This window comes from Mirounga leonina, unplaced genomic scaffold (assembly GCF_011800145.1).
Source record: "Mirounga leonina isolate KUSES-001 unplaced genomic scaffold, KU_Mleo_1.0 Mir_114, whole genome shotgun sequence".
Taxonomy (NCBI): Eukaryota; Metazoa; Chordata; class Mammalia; order Carnivora; family Phocidae; genus Mirounga; species Mirounga leonina.
The window spans coordinates 14,459,289-14,482,769 of NW_023270265.1; the positions used below are offsets into that span (position 1 = coordinate 14,459,289).

Sequence of the window (23,481 nt, forward strand, 5' to 3'; positions counted from 1 at the left end):
GATGCATGCATGCTGGATGTTCTTCCAAACTGTGGTTTGCCTTTGCATTCTTTCTTGGTGCCTTTAAATCACAATCAACAGTCTGAATTTTAAGATTTTTTATTTATTTATTTTTATTTTGAGAGAGAGAGAGAGAGAGCAGGGGGAGGGGCAGAGGGAGAGGAAGAGAGAAAATCTCAAGCCAACTCCGCACTGAGTATGGAGTCCAAAGGGGGCTTGATCCCACAACCCTGAGATCACAGCCAGAGCTGAAATCAAGAGTTGGATGCTCAACCAACCCAATCACCCAGGCACCCCAACAATCAACATTCTAAATTTTAAGGTAATCCAAATTTTTCCATCTTTTCCTTTATGGTCGGTACTTAGTGAGTCTTGTTTTAAACAGTCTTTGCCTGAGCTGAAGTTAGGGAGATACGCAATCTTTAGGAAGCTTTATATTTACCTTTCCTATTTAAGTCTATGATTCTTCTCTAATTTTTGTCTATGGTATAAAGCAGGGGTAACGGATCATTGTTCTTCATATGGATATCCAAGAGACCTATCACCCTATATTGAAAGGTAATCCCTCCCCTGACTTGCAATGTCACTTTTGTAATAAATCAAGTGACAATACATATATAGATCTGTTTGGAGCTCTTTATTCTGTTCCTTTGATCTATTTATCTATCTTTGTGCTCATATCATAGTTTGTTAATTATTGTGGCTTTAAGGTAAGTCTTGAGAATTGGTATATAAATTCTCCACTTTGTTCTTTTCCTTCAAGATCATTTCAGCCCTTCTCAGTACATCCACATTTTAGAATAGGGCTGCCAATATCTCTCCCTCTCAGTCTCTCTCTCTCTCCCTCCCTCTCTGCCTGTCTGTCTCTGTCTCTCTTTCTCTCACACACAAATATACAACTGCTAAGCAATGTTAGCGACAAAGTAAATAATTAGAAACTTAAAATTTCTCATATCCATGCACCCATACTGATAGAAATTAGTGAATAAATAAATGAGAGAAGGTGTCCAGCTTTTCCTTACAGAAGAATTTCAAGTAGTAAAAATAGAAGGATTTTTTAAAAGATTTTTTGATTTATTCGAGACAGAGATACACAGAGAGAGAAAGAGAGCACAAGCAGGGAGAGAGGCAGAGGGAGAAGCAGACTCCCCACCGAGCCAGGAGCCCGACGTGGGACTCAATCCCAGGACCCCAGGATCATGACCCGAGCCGAAGGCAGACACTTAACTGACTGAGCCACCCAGGCGTCCCTAGTGACTGGCTTCTAACAAACAGGTATGGAAAGGGGAAAATAGTAACTTTGTATGGAGGAAGCCCAGAAAACACCACCCTAACGAACCAAGCTATCGTGATTAATGTCACTAATAAGACATATTGATATCATGCATCCCCAAAAACATGCCATGAGGAGGAAATATCACTTCTGTATTCTTGTCCAAAATCCAGAACCTCATCTCTACTCATCAGAAAATCTCAGAGAAAGCCAAATCAAGGGACATTATAAAAAAATAACTGGCTGCTTCTCTTCAGAAGTGTCAAGGCCACAAAAGAAAAAAAGATTAGGGAACGTCACAGACTGGAGGAGACTAAGGATGCACGACAACTAAGTGCAATGTGATATCTTGAACTGGATCCTGGAACAGGAGAAGAACATGGGTGGAGAAACTGCTGAAATCTGGCCGAAGTCTGGAGTGTGGTTAACGGCAATGTGCTGATGGTAATCTTACTTTTGACAAAGACACCAGGGCTATGTGAGATGCTCACCCTAGGAGAAGCTGGGTGAAGAGCAGACAGGAACTCGCCGTGTCTTTAAAACTCTTCTGTAAATCTACAGTTATTTCAAAATAAATAGCTATGACATATTTTCTGGAAGGTTCTTCAGCAGTCTCTTCAGAGTCGTTATCAGGTAAATTTACATAAACAGGTCCATATTCTATTTATACCTTCTGGAGTGTGGCTTTTTTTTCCCCCTTCTTTTTGAAAAATAGCATTTCTAATGGAACATGGTTCTCCTTGGATTTTTTAAAAGCCACTGTGGGAACCAGATGTGGAGAAAAGATGGCTCAAAAGCTGACCCAAGAAGAGAGAATGCCTTCATTTGGGGACGGAAGCACCAAGAACTTGCAGCACATTTTGAGTCAGTCAAGGTACTCCTTGGACCTCACGTGTGTTTAAGGCTTGAGGGGACAACAACAACACAGAATAAGGTTACTCACCAGGGCGACTTTCCTTTGTGGTTTCAGCAGCTTCGGTTTATGGAATGTGGTAGCTATGGGAGCTGTGGAAGGATGTCAAGGGTTTAGCTTGCATTTCCTCCAGGACTTGTAACACCCACGTAGCATGAGCATCACAGACATACTCTGTGGAGACTCACGCACCCCTCCCTGCCCCCACAGAAGAAGTTCGGTTTCTGATCTAGGCATCACTGGGTGCCCCTCCATGGAGAGCAATCCTCCCCTAGTCTTTGGACATGTCATAATCTCCCAACAGCAAGGTCAATGAAACAACTCTGCATAAAACACTGCCAGCTACCAAGGTCAGGTGTGCAGGTGAGAACCAGGTATGTCTGGTAAAGCCTGAGGCCGGAAACTTCCCTGGGCTTCATCCTAACTACACAGTAACAGTTAAAGCAGTGACCCCGACCCTCAGAGCAGCCCTCAGAGGTCATCAGGGAGGCGGGTCTTATTGTCCCCATTTAACAGAGGAGAAAATTGAGGCTCTTCCCCCCAAATATCATGTAATGAGTACTTCAATGTTTTGGAACTTGAACTTGACCTTGAAAGTTAGGCAGCCTCACCTCCAAGCCAGACTCTACCACTTAGCTCTCTGAGGCTCACTCTCATCTTTTGTAAGGTAAGGTACTATCTACTCTGATTGAATGAGACATTAAGCAGGGTTCTCTGCCCCCTTCCCTCCCCAGACCGACAACTTGTCATGCCTCCCAGAATGCCCAGGCCTTCCAGCCCTTCTGTCTACCCAACATGTGTTCAGCCTGAGCACCAGTGGCTTTTAGCACAGGACCCCAAGGATCTCTAGGGGACAGTCCTAGTACTTCCAACTACATTTCAAACTCTTTGAGGTATGAACATCTCCAAAACTGGCCACAGTTATTTTAGGAACTATCTGTAAATGGTCTCAGTTCTCCTAAGACATGAGCAGTTCTCCAGAAACATTCATCTTTCTCACCTATGTTGCTCTACATTACAACTGGAATCAAAGACTAACCCTCATTTTATCCCTAGAACAAATCCAAAATAAACTACATACCTGGTTTACATCCTTAGAAAAATCAGAGAGGCTTCATTCCCTTGAATGAACCAAGAAGATGTTGATACCCCTTTGTCCCACCCCACTATGTGTGAGAATGTTAATAGTTCAAGGTGAAGTACATTGTGGAATCAATCTGTGCACGTTGACCTCCCCCCTCCCATCTCCCCACTAATGCCATGCTGGGCCAGCGCACCACCCCCAGCCCCACCTCAGTGATGGGGCTCAGTTATGATCAGAATCTAGGTGGGGTTCTGCAAGCCATATCATCAGCAGATGTCACATCCTCCATCTGTCTACTCCCCCTGTCCCGATCCCACTGCAGACCCCAGACCCACTTCTAGATCAGCCGTGCTGGCTCCCACGTGGGTAACTGTAGGCTAGACTCCTACCTTTGGCAGGCACTGCAGGAGGAACGTCGGCCTTCTCCTTCCGCCTCTTGCCCTTCTTGGGTTGCAGTGGGGCCAAGCTGGTAACACTGGTCACGGTCTCCCCTGAGCTATACAAGAAGAGAGTCCTGGTGAAGGCAAAAGCAGGTTTGTTCCAGAAAAAGGGAAAGGAAGCCATAGTTTCTGTGGGCTTCCTGAGTACCTACGTAAGGTGAAGTTCTCTTACAGCTGGACTGGGATCACTCTATGTTGGTCTCCAGGGATGCTGGGAGGTCTAGTACTGACCTGTGGCTAAGATAAGGATGGTGAGGTGAGCTAGTTAGTGATGTATAATGTGCTGTTTAACATTCAAAGATCCCTGGAGAGATCCAGGGCCAGCTTGTCTACACAGTTACAGATGCAGAGATTGATGGTTTATACAGGTTGCATCAGGAACACAGTCTGGCTTGGCCACATCACCAGTAGGGTATTAAGAAACGATTAGAAACTTCTGCTTGAGCTACCCTAAAACTAAGATTTGCACGTATTTTTGTGGTTCACAATCCACAAATAGAGCACCTCCTATGCAAGGGACAAAGGACTGTGGGAGCTGCACCCAGAATTCTCCAGGGTCCCCCATGATTGTTCACACTTTCTTTTCCTGCTGTAACTTTACCTTTAGTAGAGAGTAAGCGGCTTCACCCTGAGGAGGGCTGTGGGTGTTTTCAGTTATCTGGCCCTGTGCAATCACTGTGCTCTCAGGTTCTTTGTATGTGTTACCCAGAATGATGGTACTGATAAGCCTTATATTGCAGGTAAGAAAACCAAGATGTAAAGGCGTTAAGTGACAAAAGTTACACACACAGACTGGCTTGATGGGAAACCTCGATGCTACATGTGGGCTGGAGTCCATGCACTTCCTTGAATGGCTATCACTCTTAACTCAAATGTGTCGTATTGGCTCCAGCAAAGGCCCCTTTCAGAATCTCTTGTCCTGAGACACATGTTCCAGCCAGGTAGGTGCAGTTACCAAGAGAGGTTATCTCCCTAATACATAAAGAATTTCTAGAAATCCGTAAGACTATGACCAACTGCCTAATAATCAAAATGAAGGAAGGCAGTAAGCAGTTATCACATGAGAGGAAAGGCTCTTACCTATGAAAACACGCTAAGGCTCCTTCACGAAAGGAAGCCAAATTAAAACACACTGCACTTCCTTTCTCCACACATCAGAATGACAATAATCACACTGGAAGCAAAGCACTCTTTTGCCAAGGATGTAGAGAATCGGGCACTCAGAAGTAGGGCTGGTATGAGTGTAAACCCTTCCCAAAGGAGAATAACTTGGCAATCAGAATAACCTGGCAATCAGAATAATTTGGCAATCAGAGCTATAGAGGCTTATACTCTGACCCAGCAATTTCACTTCCGGGAATTTATTCTGTGGATATCCTTGCACGTGTATGAAATGTACATGTAAGAATCGTCCTTATGGTGCTGTTGTTGATAGCAATGGATCAGAAAGAACCCAATTGTCCATCAGCAGGGGACTGGTTAAGGAAATGGTGGTGAGTCTACAAATACACATGTGGGGTTCTCTGTAGCTGCAAAGAGGAGTAAGAAGCTATTTATGTGCTGATGAGGAAAGATACATTGCTAAGTGGAAAAGCTGGGTGTTAGACAATGTATAAAATGTGCCCCTTTTTGTATTAAAATAGGGAAAAATAAAAATATATATTAGTGTTTGCATATACATGCATAAAGAAATTCTGGAAGCAGTCCAAAGAATTTTAAAATAGTGGTTCCTGAGGCACCTGGGTGGCTCAGTAGGTTAAGTGTCCAACTCTTGGCTTCAGCTGAGGTCATGATCTCAGGGTCATGATATGGAGTCCCACGTCCAGCTCTACACTCAGCACAGAGTCTGCTTGGGATTCTCTGCCTCTCCCTCTTCCCCTGCCCCTCCCCCCATTCGCCTGCTCGCTCATTCTCTCTCAAATAATAAATAAATAAATTAATAAATTAATTAATTAATTTTAAAAATAAAATAAAATAGTGGTTCCTTAAAATGGGGGTGCTGAGGAACGAAGCAGATGGGAGACCAGGCAGGAAGAATTATCACTATATATATTTTTAGTCAATTATTTAACCTTTTTTTTTAAAGATTTTATTTATTTGACAGAAAGAGAGGGAGAGCACAAGCAGGGGGAGCAGGAGATGGAGAAGCAGGCTCTTGCTGAGCAGGGAGCCCAACGTGGGACTAGATCCCAGGATGCTGGGATCATGATCTGAGCCAAAGGCAGACCCTTAATCGACTGAGCCACCCAGGCACCCCAATTATTTAATTTTTTAATTTTAATTTTTAAACCATGTGATTGTATAATCATTAAAAAAAATAATCATTGCAAAACAGTAAATTAAACACAAATAAGTATCTGCATACACTTAAGAGAAGGTAGGCTATTCTAACAGAGTTCTAGGGTTTTGTTTTGTTTTGTTTAAGATTTTATTTATTTATTTGACAGAAAGAGACAGTGAGAGAGAGAACACAAGCAGGGGGAATGGGAGAGGGAGAAGCAGGCTTCCTGCGGAGCAGGGAGCCCGACACGGGGCTCCATCCCAGGACCCTGGGATCATGACCTAAGCCCAAGGCAGATGCTTAACGACTGAGCCACCCAGGTGGCCCTAGAGTCCTAGGGTTTTTAAAATTAACAAAGACTGACTCACGCATTGTGGGAAAAACTCCAAGAATACATATCGTGCTGAGAGTCCCCAAAGATGGCTTATTTTTACTGGGAACTGAAACTCCAACTGGCCATAAGTTGAGAGTACAGGGTCAATTGTGTAAACTCACAAATAGCCCAAAGGAATGTGCGTTTACAAAACGCTGACCACTAAGAAGAAACAAGGGATCAAAAACTCTCAGAATTGTTTAAATACACAACTGCAGGTACAGCTTCATCTCATAGCTTTAAACTCTTTAAGTGTTTATTTTTTTCTTTCCATTATAAATTAATGCACATTCATGTTTTCAAATGGTAATTACAGGCATGGAGAAAAAGGAAAATAAATAAGTCTAGCCTAACCAAAACACAGCCTATTTAAATATTTCCAGTCTTTTTCCTCTTCCTTGCTTAATTTTTTTAATGGACTTCATTTTTTTTTTTTTAGAGAAGTTTTAGGTTCACAGCAAAACGGAGCAAAAGGTACAGAGATTTTTCATATGCCCCCCCACCCCCCCCCACCATATGTGCAACCTCTCCCATCATCAACGTCCCCCGCCATGGTGGGATGTTTGTTATAACTGATGAACCTACATCAAGACATCATTAGCACCCAAAGTCCATAATTTACATTAGGGCTCCCTTTGGGTGAGTTCCATGGGTTTGGACAAATACATAATGTATCCACCGTGTAGTATCAGACCGAATAGCTGAACTGCCCCCAAAACCTCTGTGCTCCACCCATTCATCCCTCCTGCCCCCCAACCCTTGGCAACCACAAATCTATTTACTGTCTCCATAGTTTTGCCTTCTCGGCAATCTTACATAGGTGCAATCATACACTAGGTAGCAGCTTCTTTCACTTAGTATTTAAAGTTTCCTCCAAGGGGAGACGAACCATGAGAGACTATGGACTCTGAGAAACAAACTGAGGGTTCTAGAGTGGAGGGGGGTGGGGGGATGGGTTAGCCTGGTGATGGGTATTGAGGAGGGCACGTTCTGCATGGAGCACTGGGTGTTATGCACAAACAATGAATCATGGAACACTACATCAAAAACTAATGATGTAATGTATGGTGATTAACATAATAAAAAAAAAAGAAAAAGAAAAAAAAATAAAGTTTCCTCCAAGTTTCATGGCTTGATAGCTCATGTCTTATTAGCCCTGAATGATACTCCACTGTCTGGATGTACCACAGCTTTTTTATCCATTCCTGTACTGTAGAATATGTTGGCTGCTTCCAAGCTTGGGCCATTATGAATAACACTGCCAGCAGTGTTTATCCATGTCCAAGCTTTCGTGGAGACATTAAGTTTCAATCCTTCCTTGATTTTTATACATTGTATTTTTTTTTGTCATAACATATTTATACTTTCGTGCCCTTCTTTTTACCTAATCTCTCTTTTCCATATTGTTACATCCTCATACTATTCCGGTAAGAAGCTATGCCACGGTCTTCTCAGCCAATCCCTGACATCTAAGTAATATTGATACCTGAGTAATATTGCCATAAATGTATTTGTGCATCATAGTTTCCCACTCTTGGACTTTTGTTTTAGGTGAGAGTCTTAGAGCTGGGATTACTAGTTCATGGGGGAGGACCATTTTAAAGGGTGTCTAATCCCCACTGTCCAAATGATCTCCAACAAGTTAGTACTACCTCACAGCCACTGTGGACGAGGGTATCTCTGTCTTCAGCCTAAATTCAACACCAGGTTTATCAGCTTAAAAAAATTACTCGCTTAATGAATAAAACTGTAATCTCCCTTTTACTTGCATTTCTCTGACTGCCAGTGAGAATGAGCATTTCCAGCATGTGTCTAATCGTGTTTCCCCTTTTACGAATGATGTATGGACATCTGCTATCATGTATTAGGGTCCTGAGTTTTTCCTACAGGTTTGCATGCACCTTTCACATTGGTCTGACATATTTATTGCAAACATTTCCCCCAATTCCTTTTGAGTTGTGGTTTCTTGTTAAATGCACAGTGACTTGTTTCTTTTGCTAAAATCATTCAGTGTTTTCTTTTTGTCTGTTGCCTCTGAGCTTGGATCGTCCTCCCCAGCTGCACCTCACACCCTGCAGAATCAAAGATTTCCCCTTCCTCTTCTCTTTTCTTGGACTTAGTTCTTTAGCTCTTTAATATAAAATGAAAGTTTTGGGACATCATTTGTATAAATGCGTGCTTTCAGGCCCAGGGCGTTCAGTAAGCTGAAAAAGATCTGCTTTGTCATCACCGTTTTCCTTCAGAACAGCAAAGCTGCACTAAACTAAATTTAGCTCTAATTCATACTTCAACAATGAGAATTCATATACAATGAGTCACCCCCCCCACGACATGACAGATGATTTTGCTCACAGAATACTAGGTCTCCCACTGAGCCAGCAAGACCGGCAGAAATTTTTGACAAAGAAACTCCACATTATGATTCACTTACCAGAAAGTTATTCTATATCTGAGATTGGAACAGGACTGTGTTTTGTCTCTGACACAAGGGAGTGAGCATTGCTGGAGCCAGTCAAACCCAAAAAGATAGAGAACAGGCCGGAAACTCCGTCTAAATGAGAGAGCTATGTGGTTTCCCTGTGGAAAACAGGGCTGTCTTTCTGGCTCCAGGCAGGGCCGCGTGGCTGGCATGCGTGTGTGACAGGTATAAGGTTCTGGCCCGGCTACCCCCATGGGCGTCTCCCTCCCACAAGTGCTGGGCACCTCTGCTCTGCGCCACATGTGGTCGCATCTAGTGGATGGGCACTGGACAAGGGGATTGGGTCTGCACTAAAGCAGGTTCCACTCTGATTAGAGGGGTGACCCTGGGCAAGTCACTCGCTTCCTGGGCCTCATCCCCCAATCTGTAAAATGGGAAGACGTACACTTGCCATTTATCGCACAGGGTTATAATGAGAGTGAGATGGGCTAGCGGAGCCTAAATTGGACGAGGTGCACGAAGTGGCTCAGTAGCGCTAACCCAACTCTCTGGTGTGTGGGTGCAGCGGGGGAGGTTTCATGCTGTGCCTCGGGGAGAACAGTGCTGCCCCTTGGGTATCTCCTGACACCATGTCGTGGCCCTGAGGGGAGGGCTGCAAGTTACAACTTAAAGTTCGACCAGAAAATCTTTCCGCCCGAGATGGCACAGCATGCCCCCCTACTGCCCCAGAGACAGTGGTGTCGTCTAGGAAGCAGCAGAACATACAGCCGGTGGGTAAGGAGGAGGAAGAGGCTGCACCCCGAGGAACGGAGAGCTATGCCAGGACACCAGATGAAGCAGGCAACCTGGATCTTGCTAGGTATTGAGCACATTGTGAGCAACTGTATTTTGCCGGACTTAAATTAATAAGAGCTCCATCTGCCCCTAGCCTGTGCAAGGCACTGTGAGAAGTGTGTGATATCCAGAGTCTTGGACCCTCCCAGATGGGGAAAATGAAGCCTCAGAGAAGTTCAGGCAGGAGATGTGGGATCTGATCCAGGTTGGCCTGTCTCCTTGGCCCTGAAGCAAGGACTCTGGGTCCAGCCCAGACAACAGAGAATAAGAAAACTAGGCCAGGAAGAGGGTAGATCATGCCAGATACATAATGGCTGCTCTGGGCATTTAGCTCCCTAAAGAGAAGGTACTGAAAGGCAAGATCAGCATTCCACTGCATGTAAGTCTGTACTAAATCTGGGACTGTTACAGCTGCTAAAGCCCTGCCTGGGCCGGGGGAAGAGGGGCCAACCTGAGTGCTGGGCACTTGGAGGCAGGAGCTGGGGCTGGTGGCCCAAGATTGGGCAGAGGAGGAGGGGAGCATGTTCTCGTACCTGGAACTATCTGGAATAAGTGATGTCAGCTGTCAAAATGGAGGTGGGAGGGGGTAGGCTGGCCATGTGGAAATTTGGCGCCTCTACTCTATAGCTAAGAGTGTTCGGGAGTAGAAAAAAAAACAAACAATAAAACAGCACAAATAGAACTGACACCCCCCCCCCCAAGAACACAATTATAACTAAGACTCATAGACCCAGCCACATCTTGCCTCCATAACTAAATATGAGATCAAAGCGCCCTCATATGGAAGCACAGTGCCTGTGGCATAGAAGTCCTCATCCAACCATCCGTGACCGTCCTAATGCCCCGCCTCTCCCTGGGATAATACGAGAGGGGCGGCTAACCACTCGAGCCGAGGAGCTTTAGTACATCCAACCCTCACCCCCCACATGCCAAGTATTTCCTTTGGTCCAGGGCAATCTTCGTGCCTCAACACAGGAACTACGAATCAAAATCCTTCTTTGAGGTCTCTTTAATCTCGTTTCCATCTAATGAGCCAGCACCCTCGTCCCTGGGCACACAGCTGTCTGTCCCATGCCGCAAAGCAGAGGGATTTGTTGCAGTTTGAACTGGGATGGCCAGAGATGCCAAGTGTTGTTTGTCAGTCAAACGAACCCAGCCCGGAAAGCCCCTGGGGAATGGCGCTGGTCGTGGTCCTGCCGACACCCCCTCCCCGGGGCTGCTTCTTGGAGTCATCTCCTCCCGAGCCCTTCTTGCTCCGTGCCATCTTCGAAAAAATCATTGCTTTAGTTGCCTATTGCATCTGCAGAAATGTCCCCGTGCTTCCTTTCCTCCGGCCCCCATGGCTCAGTTTTGACACAGACGATGCCCGATTGGGTCCCCAGAGGACCAGGAGCTCCTTGCCAACCAGCTCTGAGCTCCCTTCTCCAAGATTTCCTGCAGTACACTCAGCACCCCGTAACCCTGTGTCCTGCAACGTCAAGTGTGCAGTCTTGAAGGAGGAACACTGGTCTCAACAACGATGGTGGCAACTCACCGTCATTACCAGTTACGGTCAATTATATCTCAAAAAGCTGTGGGGAGAAGTGCGATTACAGCCCCCGAGCCCCAGGCTGGCTGTCACTGAGAAAGGCCCATGACTCATGCAATGGGGCAAACTTCCTGACATCTCGCTCTAGGCTTCCGGACGTGCTCTGTGGGCCTCCCCTGCCACTGGACTACTCGAGGCCAATGGAGACCACATGCCAGAGCTGCTTAGAAGTTGGAGAACTCCCCTCTCAAGATGGATGAAGGGTCCCACTCCCGTGACTCCCTTGACATGCCAAGAACATAGAACCGTGTCTGGTATGCAGTGAGCATGTAAGAGGTCTCACCTACTATTATCTTACCAGTATTATTCTCATCATTACTCTGGAATCTCCTCTCAGAGTCCTTGAATAGGGAGCCAGACATGACAGAGTTCTCTTCAACTCGAGCCCAACTGGTGCCCCTACCCGAGCCCAGCAGACCCTCGGTGGTCACGGTGCATTACTTTCTGCTGCTTCCATCCTACCACGTCTTTGTGTGCACATTCCAAGCAACATCAGAGGAAAGCTGCTCCTTTGTGAGAGAGCTGCCAAGGCGTCTCCCTGGCCACAGCCTCCATGGCCTTTTACCATAAATGCTTCACACAACCCGAGAGGTTCTGCGGGGGCCTCTTTGTTAAAGCTCTTCCTCGCCACTCCCTGCCAGCTTTGTGAAGACTGAGCAGATGCTTTGCCAGGCCACTGGTTTTGTCTGTGAATTTAAAATCTCTGAATACAGCCTGGGAAGATCAGGAGGCACTTAATTAATGTATATTGGTTCCATGCAGTGTTCTCGTCTTGGGTTGAAAGAATAATGGCAGAGAGAGGTCACTGGGGGTATGTGCCCCTCATCTATCGCCTGTATCCCTAGGGCTGAGGGTATGTGTTTGGGTGGGATTGACCCCAGCCATCCTCTGGCCACCGTGCTCGGTTCAGGCTGGTCCCCTAACACTAAGGTGCGATTGGGTTTGCTGTCAGGAAGGGAGACAACTCCTTCATTAGGCCAGAAGGGAATGCACCTGCTACCACCTTTCTCTTCCCAAGGGGAGCCAGCCTGGCCTGAGGACATGCCAGCCCTTAAGGCAGCACTGCCCAGAGACAGGCTGGGAATGGAGGCCACCACTCTAATGACACTGTGTCTCCTAGACAGAGCTTCCCTGAGGCCCACCCACCGCAGCATCCCTAGTTACATGAGCCAGCCAAGTCCCTTCCGGGGTAATAGCAACTGCACTAGCTCTTCTGTCACCTGGAATCAAAAGGTTCTTAAACAGTCCAGAGGGCTAGCTATTTATCTAAGAGTTGGCAGTTTTATTCCTGTTCTTAGTCTGGGGAGACTAATTTGTGCCTTGTAGGGTTTTATGAGGATTCGAAATAAATCCCATAAAGTGTTCAGAAGTGGAGGTGCGGGGGCACACGGTGAGTAATTATGAGGAATTAGCCCACAGCCACTGATAGCTCATTCAATCCTCAAAGCCACCCTGAGTGATAGGGACAGAGGCAAGCTTGTACCCATTTTGTGGAGGGTGAAAAATTCCCAGAGAAGCCAAGTGGCCCAAGGTCACCAAGCTGCCAGGTGGCATGGCTCCAGCTGACACCAAATCCAGGTGGAATGTTCCTTATGTTACTCGAGGAATAACAACCAGGCTCCCTCTCACAGGCCGGCTCTCCTCATGCCTGCCTCTGCCTGAGGGCTACAGAAGGGCACTGAGCCTGAGAGCTGAGGCAGGAGAAGGGGTGAGGATGAGAGGCACAGCAAGGATGTCAGAGACGCAGGACGGGGGCCAGGAGACATAACGCCCGCATCTGCTATCCCTGCACTCGCCACCTTCCATGTTCGGGTGAACGTGGCCAGAGGGGATGGCGTTTAGCATGTATGTGGGCTAAAACCAACCCAACGACAGCAAGGGTTGGAAGCATTCACAAATTGATGCCTGTGACCAGAGCACACTGACCTTTCAAAGTCAAGGGGATGGAGGGCAGCTGCAGCCATGGCCAGCATCTGTGGCCATACCCTTCCGACTTCTCCTCCCACTGCCCTGACTTTCTGTAGCATCTCCTCCTTGGTCATCTGTGCAACTGACAGCACTGAAGCACTCACAAGCAAGCCTGAGCTTCCCAGGCTGGCATCCCTCATGGCTCCATCTCTGCCCAGCAAAGACCTCACCACCATCCACACTCTTTGTGCAACAGTTTTCATCTGTAGAATGGGACAATCACAGCACCCACTCATGGGACTGTGGTAAGGAATGAAGATGGTGTGTGGCAATGCTTAGCCCCGTGCCCATCCCCTGGCCTCTGGCCCTGCCACCCCCTAAGGCTCTTCTCCCTGATGCTCTGCCCTGAATCTCCAGGGCACCTCACTCCTGTGGACCAAGTGCCACCAGACCCCCAGCCTCCCACCTGCTGTACCCCTCTCTCCCCACTTCTGTGTGCTGCGCTCCCCCAACCCTCTTCTGGAACACTCTTACCCCTTCTTCAATATTTGGCCCAAATTTCATCTCCAGGAAGCTTTCCCTACCACCCACCGGCCCGGAAGGTGGGGTTAGCAGCACCCCCTCTGGGTGCCCGCATCAGCTGTGTGGGTACCACATGGGTGCTGCCATGGTTTTGCTTCTCTAGTTCTTCCATTTGACGTCAACCTCAAGGGCGTGGGCTGTGTGTTATTTCATCCTTGCCCTACAGGCCTTACAAGAATTCCTACATAGATGAATCACTCGTAAGTATGACTGAATAATAACAGAACCACTTGCATAGAGCTCACCATTGGAAGCACTTTATACAGACTAACTCATTCAATCCTCCCAACACCACTGCGTGCTAGGGCTACCTTTGTCCCCGTTTCCTCAGAGAGGTCGAACAGCTAACCAAAGGCATACATCAATCAGTGTCAGAGTCCAGATTTGACCCGAGGCAGGCTGGCCCCAGAATCTTCAAACACCCCAGCAGATTACCTTTCACAGAAGAAACAAATTCTGTAATACCACCACTCTGCAATATTATGAAAATGAAGCAAGTTAGAGCTGATATGTTTACATTCTCTCTGAAATCATCTCTGCCTTCACGCTAAGATCCTGAACAAATCAGTTATTAATTAAATCCCATACTTCAACTGGAGGGGTATGTTTAAAAAAAAAAAATCTCTGATGGTTCAGAAAAAACTAGAAAATGCTTTAAACCAAGCTCACAAACCACAGTAACCCTGGGCCTATAATTTATCCAACATATAAGTAGTCTGTGCCCCTGCGCCAGAAAACATGAAGAAAGCTTGGATCACTTCGGTCTTGTAAATGCTGTTGTCGGCACAGGGAACATACTGCCCACTTCAATTTCTCCCATTTGCAAATACTTTATTATCTCAAACCCGTAATAAGAAGTCAAGCAACAGGTCAAGAAATCTACTGATTAGGAATTGCCTTTTTGGTACCCATGTCCATCTTCTTGGCAACCTTCTTGAACTTGACCTACAAGAAAGAAGGTATCTGGATCCATGGAAGAGGTGTCATGGTGTGGGGACACACCACATCTCTATGCAACTGGTGGCATTTCATTTGAAATTTGACTTTCTGGGACCTTTAGGAGCAGCTTCATGCTTACCCATTGAGCTGCTTTCAGGAAGCTGTCTTCCCTGGGGAAGGCACATTTAAAATCTTGCAGAACCTTGAGAGGCTCCCTCTGGCCCAGCCTTCTGCTCCAGAAGAGCACTTAGCCATGGGAAAGGAACAGCCTCTCCCAGCCCCAAAGTCAGTGCCACCCCTCCCAGGAGATGGCAACTTCCGATGTCGGGAACGACACACATTCAAGATGAGACTCGTTTTCCTTCTGTATGAACTTCTCGCAACAAGTCATTGAAACCCCTAGGGTCTCCAGGTTCTGCCCCAGTCACTCGGCAGGCCTTCTCTTGGTGACCGCAGCCTCAACACCAGCATGGCCTCGTCCTGAGGGACCCTTCCCTGCCTGAGGGTTTCCGTTCCTGGCATCCTGCCCTGGCCCTGAGCTCTCTGCCCATTCTCCCTAACGAGAAGAACATTGATGCTGATAATAGCTGGAGACTCTACGGGCCCAGCCACCCACTGCCAGAGCACAGATGGAGCTGGGATCTGAGAGCCCCCTGGCATGACGGGGACAGGAGGTAGAGCACAGAGCTGGCCAGAACCAGCTGGAAGGCAAGGACTGACCAGTTCACTAGCGAGGCACTGTGGCAGGGAATCTGGGCTGCATGAAATCAAATTGGCCTGAGGCTCTGATCAGGAAGATGAATACAAGTCAGCAGGGTTCCTCTGCATGGTCCTGGGGGGCAGTGGAGTAAAGGCGAGCTTTCCAGAGGTTGATCTGTGGGCTGGTCCAACAAGAGACATGCCCATGGAGACAGCTTGACTCGGGCACTCAAACAGACTCGCTAAGAGCACCAGCTGGAAGAGGGGCAGCATCTGAGTGGGCCTCTGTGGTCATCCCTGATATCTAGGAGGTAGCCCAGGCCTGGGGAAGACCAAACTCTCCTGCCCACAGTCTGGGGAACACCCTAATTGTACTTCCAGCCTTAGCACCAGCTCAGAATAGGGGCAACTCGAGGGTAAGACTTAGGAGGGCAGGCAGGAACCCAAAGGCCTGGCACTGCTTGCTAACAATGAAAAGCCAGACAGGAGCCCACAAAGCAAGCAAATCCTCAGAAGCACTGGCAGGCTGGCCCCTCACAGCCTCTGAGCTCCCCAGCCATAACCCACCCCCACCCCCATCTGAAATGCCAGTCCTGTGGAGCACATGCTTTTAAAAAGAAACAAGCACCTTTATGGAGAGATAATTCAGTCACCATAAAATTCATTGATCTTAAGTATACAATTCAATAATTTCTGGTAGATTTATAAAATGGCGCAACCATCACTACAATCTATTTTTGGAACATTTCTATTACCCCTCAAAGTTCCCTCTTGCGCATTTATAGTTAATTCCTTCTCCCACCTCAGCCCTAAGCAATTATTTTCTGGTCCTATGAATTTACCTTTTCTGGACATTCCAAATAGATGGTATCATACCATATGTAATTTTTTGCATCTGGTTTAGTTCATTTAGCATAATGTTTCTGAGGTTCATCCATGTGCAGAATGTATGAATGTATCAGCAGTTTGTTCCTTTTTATTAGCAAACTGTATCTTATTGAGTGGACTTCTAAATGGTGTTTATCCACTCACCAGTTGTTGGCTATATTTAGATTGTTTCCAGCTTCTGATTATTATGAAGAAAGAAGCTGTGAACAACAGTATGTATGTCTTTGCGTGGACATATGTTTTCATTTCTCTTGGGCAGATTTTCTGGGTCATATGGTAAGTTTATGTTTAATGTTTTAAGATACTACCAAATTGATTTCCAAAGCAGCTACACCCGTTTAAATCCCCACCTGCAACAAACAGGGTTCCAGTTTCTCCACATCCTCACCAACACTTGACATTGTCTTTTTATCACCATTGCAGCAGGTGTATAGTAGCATCATACTGTGGTTTTATTTGCACTTCTTAATGACTAATGAACATATTTTCATGAACTTGTTAGCCATTTGTATATCTTCTTTAGGGACCTATCTATTCAAATCTTTTTTGTCCAGTTTTAATTGTGTTATTTGTCATCTTATTATTGAGTTGTAAGAGTTCTTTATGTATTTTATCCCAGCGTTATTTGTTGAAAAGATCATTCTTTCTCAAATTTTAAAATAATTTTTGAAGGCCTGGTATTATTTTTTCCTTATTTCTTGATATATTTCACCAGTAAAGTAATGTGGGCCTGGGCCCATTTCAGTTGGAAAGATTTTAGCTAGCAATTCAATTTCTCGACTTATTACAGGTTTATTCACTTTATAGCTTTGTTTTTAAATCCATTTTGGTGATTTGTGTCTTTCTAGGAATTTTTCCATTTTATCTATGTTGTCTAATTTGTTAGAATCAATGTGTTCATAATATTTTCCTATAATCCTTTTAACTTTTGTTTAGTCTGTAGTGATTCCCCTTTTTTTTTTTTTTTCTTTTAAGTAGGCTGCACACCCAGCACAGAGCCCAACGCAGGGCTTGAACTCATGACCCTGAGATCAAGACCTGAGCTGAGCTCAAGAGCCAAATGCTTAATCGACTGAGCCACCCCAGTGCCCCAGTGATTTCTTTTTTGCTTCCTGATTTGGTAATTGGCTTTTTCTCTTTTTTATTTTCATGTATAGTCTAACTTAAGATCTGTCAATTCTATTGATCTTTTTAAAGAACCAACTGGTTTTATTGATTTTTCTCTGTGCATGTGCGTGTGTGTTTTCCATGTCATTGATTTCTGTTCTAATCTTTATTATATCCTTTCTTCTGCTTACTGTGGATTTCACTTACTCTTCTTTTTCTAGTTACTTATGGTGAAAGCTTAGGTTATTGATTTGAGGTCTTTCTTCTTGTCTAATATAGGGCATTTAAAGCCATAATTTTTTCTTTAAGCACTGCTTTAGCAGCATCTTATAAGTTTTGATGTGTTTTGTTTTCACTTGTATTTAATTCAAAATATTTTCTTTTTTTTTTTTAAAGATTTTATTTACTTATTTGACAGAGAGAGAGATAGTGAAAGCAGGAACACAAGCAGGGGGAGTGGGAGAGGGAGAAGCAGGCATCCCGCTGAGCAGGGAGCCCGACGTGGGGCTCGATCCCAGGACCCTGGGATCATGACCCGAGCCGAAGGCAGACATTTAACGACTGAGCCACCCAGGCGCCCCTCAAGATATTTTCTAATTTCTCTTGTAATTTCTTCTTTGTATTATTTAGAAGTGTGTTGTTTTAAATTTCAAAATGTTTGGAAATCTCCCAGATTTCTTTCTGTCATTAATTTCTATTTAATTCTATTGCTCAGAGAACAAACTTTGTATGATTTCTTACATACATAAAACTTGTAAATTTATACGGATTTGTTTTGTGGCCTAGCTATATGGTCTGTCCTGGAGGATATTCAGTGCACTTGACAAGTATGGTGTGTGGTCATTGGGTAGAGTATTCTATGTCAATCAAATTGCTTGATCTTCTGCACCCCTGTTGATTTTCTGTTTAGGTATTCTATCAATTACTGAGAGTGGACCATTGCAATCTCCAGCTATTCAATTTTGTTTTTCTTCATGTATTTTCTTCTTTCTGTTGTTAGGCCCATATACATTTATAATTGTTGTATCTTCCTGGTGTGTTGACCCTTCACAATTTGTAATTTCCTTCTTGGTCTCTAGTCATATTTCTTGTCTTAAATTATATCTTATCTCTTATCTGATATTAATTTAGCTACCATCTCTCTTATTGTTACTATTTGCACGGTATTATTCTCTTCCTTTGGGTGCTCTCCATTCCCCACCGCACATGTGTGTTGCGTCAGCTAGAAACGCACTTGCCCCAGCTGTGACCAAAAGCTCAGGCTAGTGGAGCTGTTGGGCCTCCCTGCTCAATCCCCCTGAGAAGGTCACCTCTGCTGCTAAACATGAGCACGGCACACTGCTCCGAGTCACAGGCACCCCTTTCTATCACAACAGAGCATCTGGGGGTCCTCACAGCAACCCCTGCCCTGAAAGAAGCTCACCAAGCAAGCAGGAAGAGTATCAGAGCAACTGGAGGCCAAAACCCCACCGAATTCCACCGTGGTCAGCAGCAGCTCAGCAGTTTTTCAAGTGTAAAAGCCTCTCAGTTTAGTACATACCTTTGGCCTTTCCAGAGTGCTAGAATAGTTATTTTTGTGGATTTTGTTCAATTTTATAGTTGCTTTTTGGGGGGAGAGGACTTGATGATCTCCTCAGTTGGCCATAGTCAGACATCTCTCCCAGGGACACATGCATTTGCACTCACTGCCTGGCAAGTTCCACAAAGCAGGGATTTCCGTCTCTTTTCTTCACCGTTGGACTACTCTAGATGACGATCTGGTAGAGCGTAAACTCTCAATAAAAGAAGTTTGCATTTTGATTTTAGTAACAGGGTTCCTCTGGATCTCAAATTCAGCAGCAGCAAAACAAAGCAGTCAGGTATAGGGACTGTTGGGGCTGAAAACAGGATCTGCCAGGGACATCCAAATTCACATTTAACTTAAGTTTTTATGAAGGTAATTGTAGATTCACATACAGTCATAAGAAATAAAGCAGAGATCCTGGGTACACTTTACCCATTTTCTCCCAGCAGTCTCCCAAGAACCAGATTTTGATTCACTGATTTTTCTCTATTGTCTTGCTATTTTCAATTTCATCAGTTTATGCTTTGATCTTTATCATTTCATTCCTTCTGTCTGCTTTAGGTTTATTTTGCTCTTTTCCTAATTTCCTGAGGTGAGATTTCCCAATTGTTGATTTGAGGGCTTTCCTAATTTCTTATGTAAGCATTTAATGCCATGTATCTCCCCTCTGCACTGCTTTAGATGCATCCCACATGTTTTGTTATGTTTATTCTCATTTTTGGTCAATTCTCTGTATTTTTTTATTTCCTTTGAGACTTCCTTTTTGATCCATGTATTATTTTTAAAGTGTGTTGTTTCATTTCCACATGTTGTATGATTTCTATTGCTTTAAATTGTTGAGGTTTGTTTTAAAGCCCAACATTTGGTCTAAGATAGACTAGATCTTATGGTGAATGTTCTGTGGGGGCTGGAAATACAAGTGTTCTGCTGTTGGTGGTCCAAGTGTTCGATATGTATCAATTTGGTCCTGTCAGTTGATTGTGGTGTTTAGATCTTCAATACCCTTGCTAATTTCCGTCTAGAAGGTCTACTGGTGGCTGAGAGGGGTTGCTGGAGCTGCCAACTGTAACTGTGGATTTATCCATTTCTTCTTTCAGCTCTCTCGGTTTTTGCTTTATGTAACTTTGTGGTTCTTCTGTTTGGTGTGTATACATTTAGGATATTTGTCTTCCTGGTGGATTGATCCTCTCATCATTATCTAATATCTGTCTTTGTTTCTAGTAAGTTTCTCTGCTCTGAAGTCTATTTTATCATATTATTAGTATACCCACTCCTGATTTGTTTTGGTATTGTTTATGTGGTATAAGTTTTTCCATCCTTTTATTTCAACCTACCTAAGTCACTGTGTTTGAAGTGAATTTCTTGTAAAGAGCATGTAGGTGGGTTGTGTTTTTTTTAAATCCACTCTGTCAATCTCTATCATTGGACTGATATATTTAAACTGTTTTAAGTTTTAAACTATGTAAGACAAACAGTATGTTAGCAGTTAAGTCTGCCATTTTATTATCTGTCTTCTGTTTATTTCCTGTGGTTATCATTCCTCTGTTCCTTTAATTTACTGGAACACATTTTAGGATTCTAGCTTTATTTTTCTATACTGTTTTTGAGTGCATTTTTTTCATAGTCACTTTAATGGTTGCTTTGAGCATGATAAATAAATGTGTGACTTACCAAATTTCACTTTCAATGAAGTATAAAAAGCTCACTCCTATTTAGGTAACTTGCCCCTCCCCACTTCTAAATATCTTAATGCTCTTCCTGAGTATCAGATGGTTTTGTAATTTTTGTTTTGATTATAAAATATTATTTTTAAAACTCATGAGGAAAAGAAGAGCTTACTTATGGACCCATATTTCTGCACTACTGTTCCTTCTTCCATCCTAATGTATCAAGTCTTTTTCTTCTATTTCAAGAATTTATTTTAGCCTTTCTTTTAAAGTAGGCCTGACAGTGACAAATTCATTCAGTTTCCCTACATCTGAGAATGTCTTTATTTCCCCTTTATTCCTAAAGGACAGTTTTGCTGGATATAGAATTTGTAGTTGACGGTTCTTCTCTTTCAATATTTGAAAATGTGCCACTTCTTGGGCTGCCTGGTGGCTCAGTCTGTTAAGAGCCCAACTCTTAATTTCAGCTCAGCTCATGATCTCAGAGTCGTGAGATCAAGCCTCTCATCAGGCTCTGTGCTTAGCAAGAAGTCTGCTTGCGATTCTCTCTCTCCCTCTGCCCCTCCACCCTCCACCCTGCTCATGCACTATCTCTCTCCTTCACTCTCTCTCTAAAAGAAAGAAATAAATAAAATCTTTTAAAAAAGAAAATGTGCCACTTCTTTCTGCCTTCCATCGAATCAAAGGAAAACTACACTGTCATTCAAATTTGTGTTCCCTGTAAGTAATGCATCGTTCCTCTCTGGTTGCTTTTAAGATTTTTTTTCTTTGTCTTTCATCATTTTCTTCTTACCACCTTTCAGAGCCCTCCTGTGGTTGTCTCTGACATTATTTTCAGGGTTTACGGTTGTGCTTAGCAGGGAAGAGCAGGGAAAAACTGACCTCTGCCATTGTGTCTGAACCAGAAGTCTCAAATTTCTAAACTCTGAATTTGCAATATCTACTATAAGTGTTATGTTATCTGTGAGGTGTGTTCTACCAGCTAGAAGGCTAGCATCTCAGCACATATATTTCTAATGGCCACATTCTGCAGAGCAGGGCATAGGGCAAGCAGGCACTGGTGGAAGGGAATTAAGAGGATCTGTGGTCAGAAGGCATCAAAGTGGTTCAGTCCAGCTGCTAGCTTCTTCCTAAACAGGGAAAACCGTCCTCCGAACCAGCATGAGCCATATTTTCTCTGGACCCTCTGGGGGTGATAACCAGAGTCTGGAATCTAGAAACATGCTAGTGCATGAAGAACACACGTTTTTAGGCCAATCTGCAGACTAATTTGCAGACCCTTAAGTAAAGATACAAATTTTGCCAATTTCTTGGTAATATCAATAGAAAGTAAAATATCAGAGTTTCATTTGAAAAAAGAAAGAAAATATTCCTACCTGTTCTGAGGACATTTCACCAAATAATGTCTTGCTGTAAAAAGAAAAGAAAAGAAATAGAAGATGGTAAATAAGTGTTACTCTAGATATATATGCTCCAGGAATCCCCAGGAAATGTAGGTGCCCAGGCGTTGCTCAGATGTTGGGACAAGCCTCTTCTTGGGGCTTTCATACTTCTCTTTGGATGAGTACTGCAGAACCATAGCACAGATGCCACATTGACTCGATAATATTCCACACCTAGATTGAGCCAGGCATGAAACCATACACCCCAGACCTCCTAGTTTGATATCCCAAAACAGTCATTTTTTTTTCCAAGCCAGGTTAAGGTGGGTTCCAACCTGGAAGGTCCTGGAGTAACAGTCACCCAACTTCAAAGCTCTGCCTTATTCATGAGAAAGACTTTGGGGATAACCTGTTTCCACTTAGATGCTCCTCTCTGTAAACCGGCTTTTTGTTCTCTGATCAACGCCCTTCCAGGGGGGCCCTTGGAAAAACAGTCTTAGAGCAAGACATCCTCCACAGTAGGTCTCATTAAAAAAAAAAAAAAAAAAAAACAGATTCTAGCAGCAGAGGAAAAATAAGAATACCTAGGCAGTTATCCTAATAGGTATCCAATCTAAGCTCACAACTGAGTTCACTTCAAATAGAAGTAAAGCCATGGGCCGCGGAGTCGGGTCATAGATCATTACATCGATGGCCCCAATGAATCACACCTCCCTGTGTCTATCTACAGCCCTGTGAAACTCCGCCCCCACACTGGGCTTGGCCGCCAGATGTGCTTTGGCCAATGAAACAATAACCAATATGTCACAAGCAAAGGCATAACAGGTCCCTGTGCTCTGAGGTTTGCTCATTTGCTCTTTCTCTCATTGCAGGGAACTCTTCTGCTACCGCATAATGAAGCCTGGCTAGCCTACTGGGAGATGAGACCACATTGAACAGAAGCAAGTCATCCCAGTGAGGCCCCAAAGCAGCCAGGCCCCAGCTGATCCACCAGCAGGCTGCAGCTGCAGGAGCGACTCCAGCGAAGACCAGAAGAAATGCTCAGCTAAGCCCAGCTGAAATCGCTGACCTACAGAATTGTGAGCGAATAAAATCGTTGTTTTAATCTACTACACTTGGCAGTGATCTGTCCTGTAGGTGACCAGGGTAGGTTCCAGACCAGCATGACAGTCTCAGCTGTAGAGAGGGCTTTTTAGGTTTACCTGTTACAACCCCTTATTAGTGCATAAACTCTTTCTGCATCCTGTTTACTAAGCACCTACTCTGTGCTGGATAATTTACAGATGTAGCAATAATAAAACCATAATTAGTATTTAGTGAACACTTCATATGTTCCTGGCCTAACTCTAGGCCTATTAAATAAATCAATGATCATTTGTCTGGGGTTTGCAAACCAGTGGGCACTCCTAGGAAGGGCAGTTTTAAGGAAATCAGTTTCTAGATCCTCACCTAGCATGGTGTTCTTTCCTCAGAATTCATTCTTCCAGAACATGCCTGAGCTCTAGCTGTATCCCTTTCCCTCCCTTCTCCATCACATCAC

The 23,481-nt window shown here is 44.5% G+C and overlaps 1 protein-coding gene across 1 annotated transcript in view; it reads right to left on the reverse strand.

Moving 5' to 3' along the window:
- Positions 1 to 23,481, reverse strand: part of VSTM4 (V-set and transmembrane domain containing 4) — a 93,479-nt gene that overhangs the window by 31,804 nt on the left and 38,194 nt on the right. The window contains exons 4-6 of the mRNA XM_035023756.1: positions 21,936 to 21,969; positions 3,660 to 3,766; positions 2,217 to 2,278 (exon numbers count right to left, since the gene is read on the reverse strand). Of these exons, the coding sequence (XP_034879647.1) occupies positions 2,217 to 2,278; positions 3,660 to 3,766; positions 21,936 to 21,969 (203 nt within the window). The remainder of the gene's footprint in view (positions 1 to 2,216; positions 2,279 to 3,659; positions 3,767 to 21,935; positions 21,970 to 23,481) is intronic.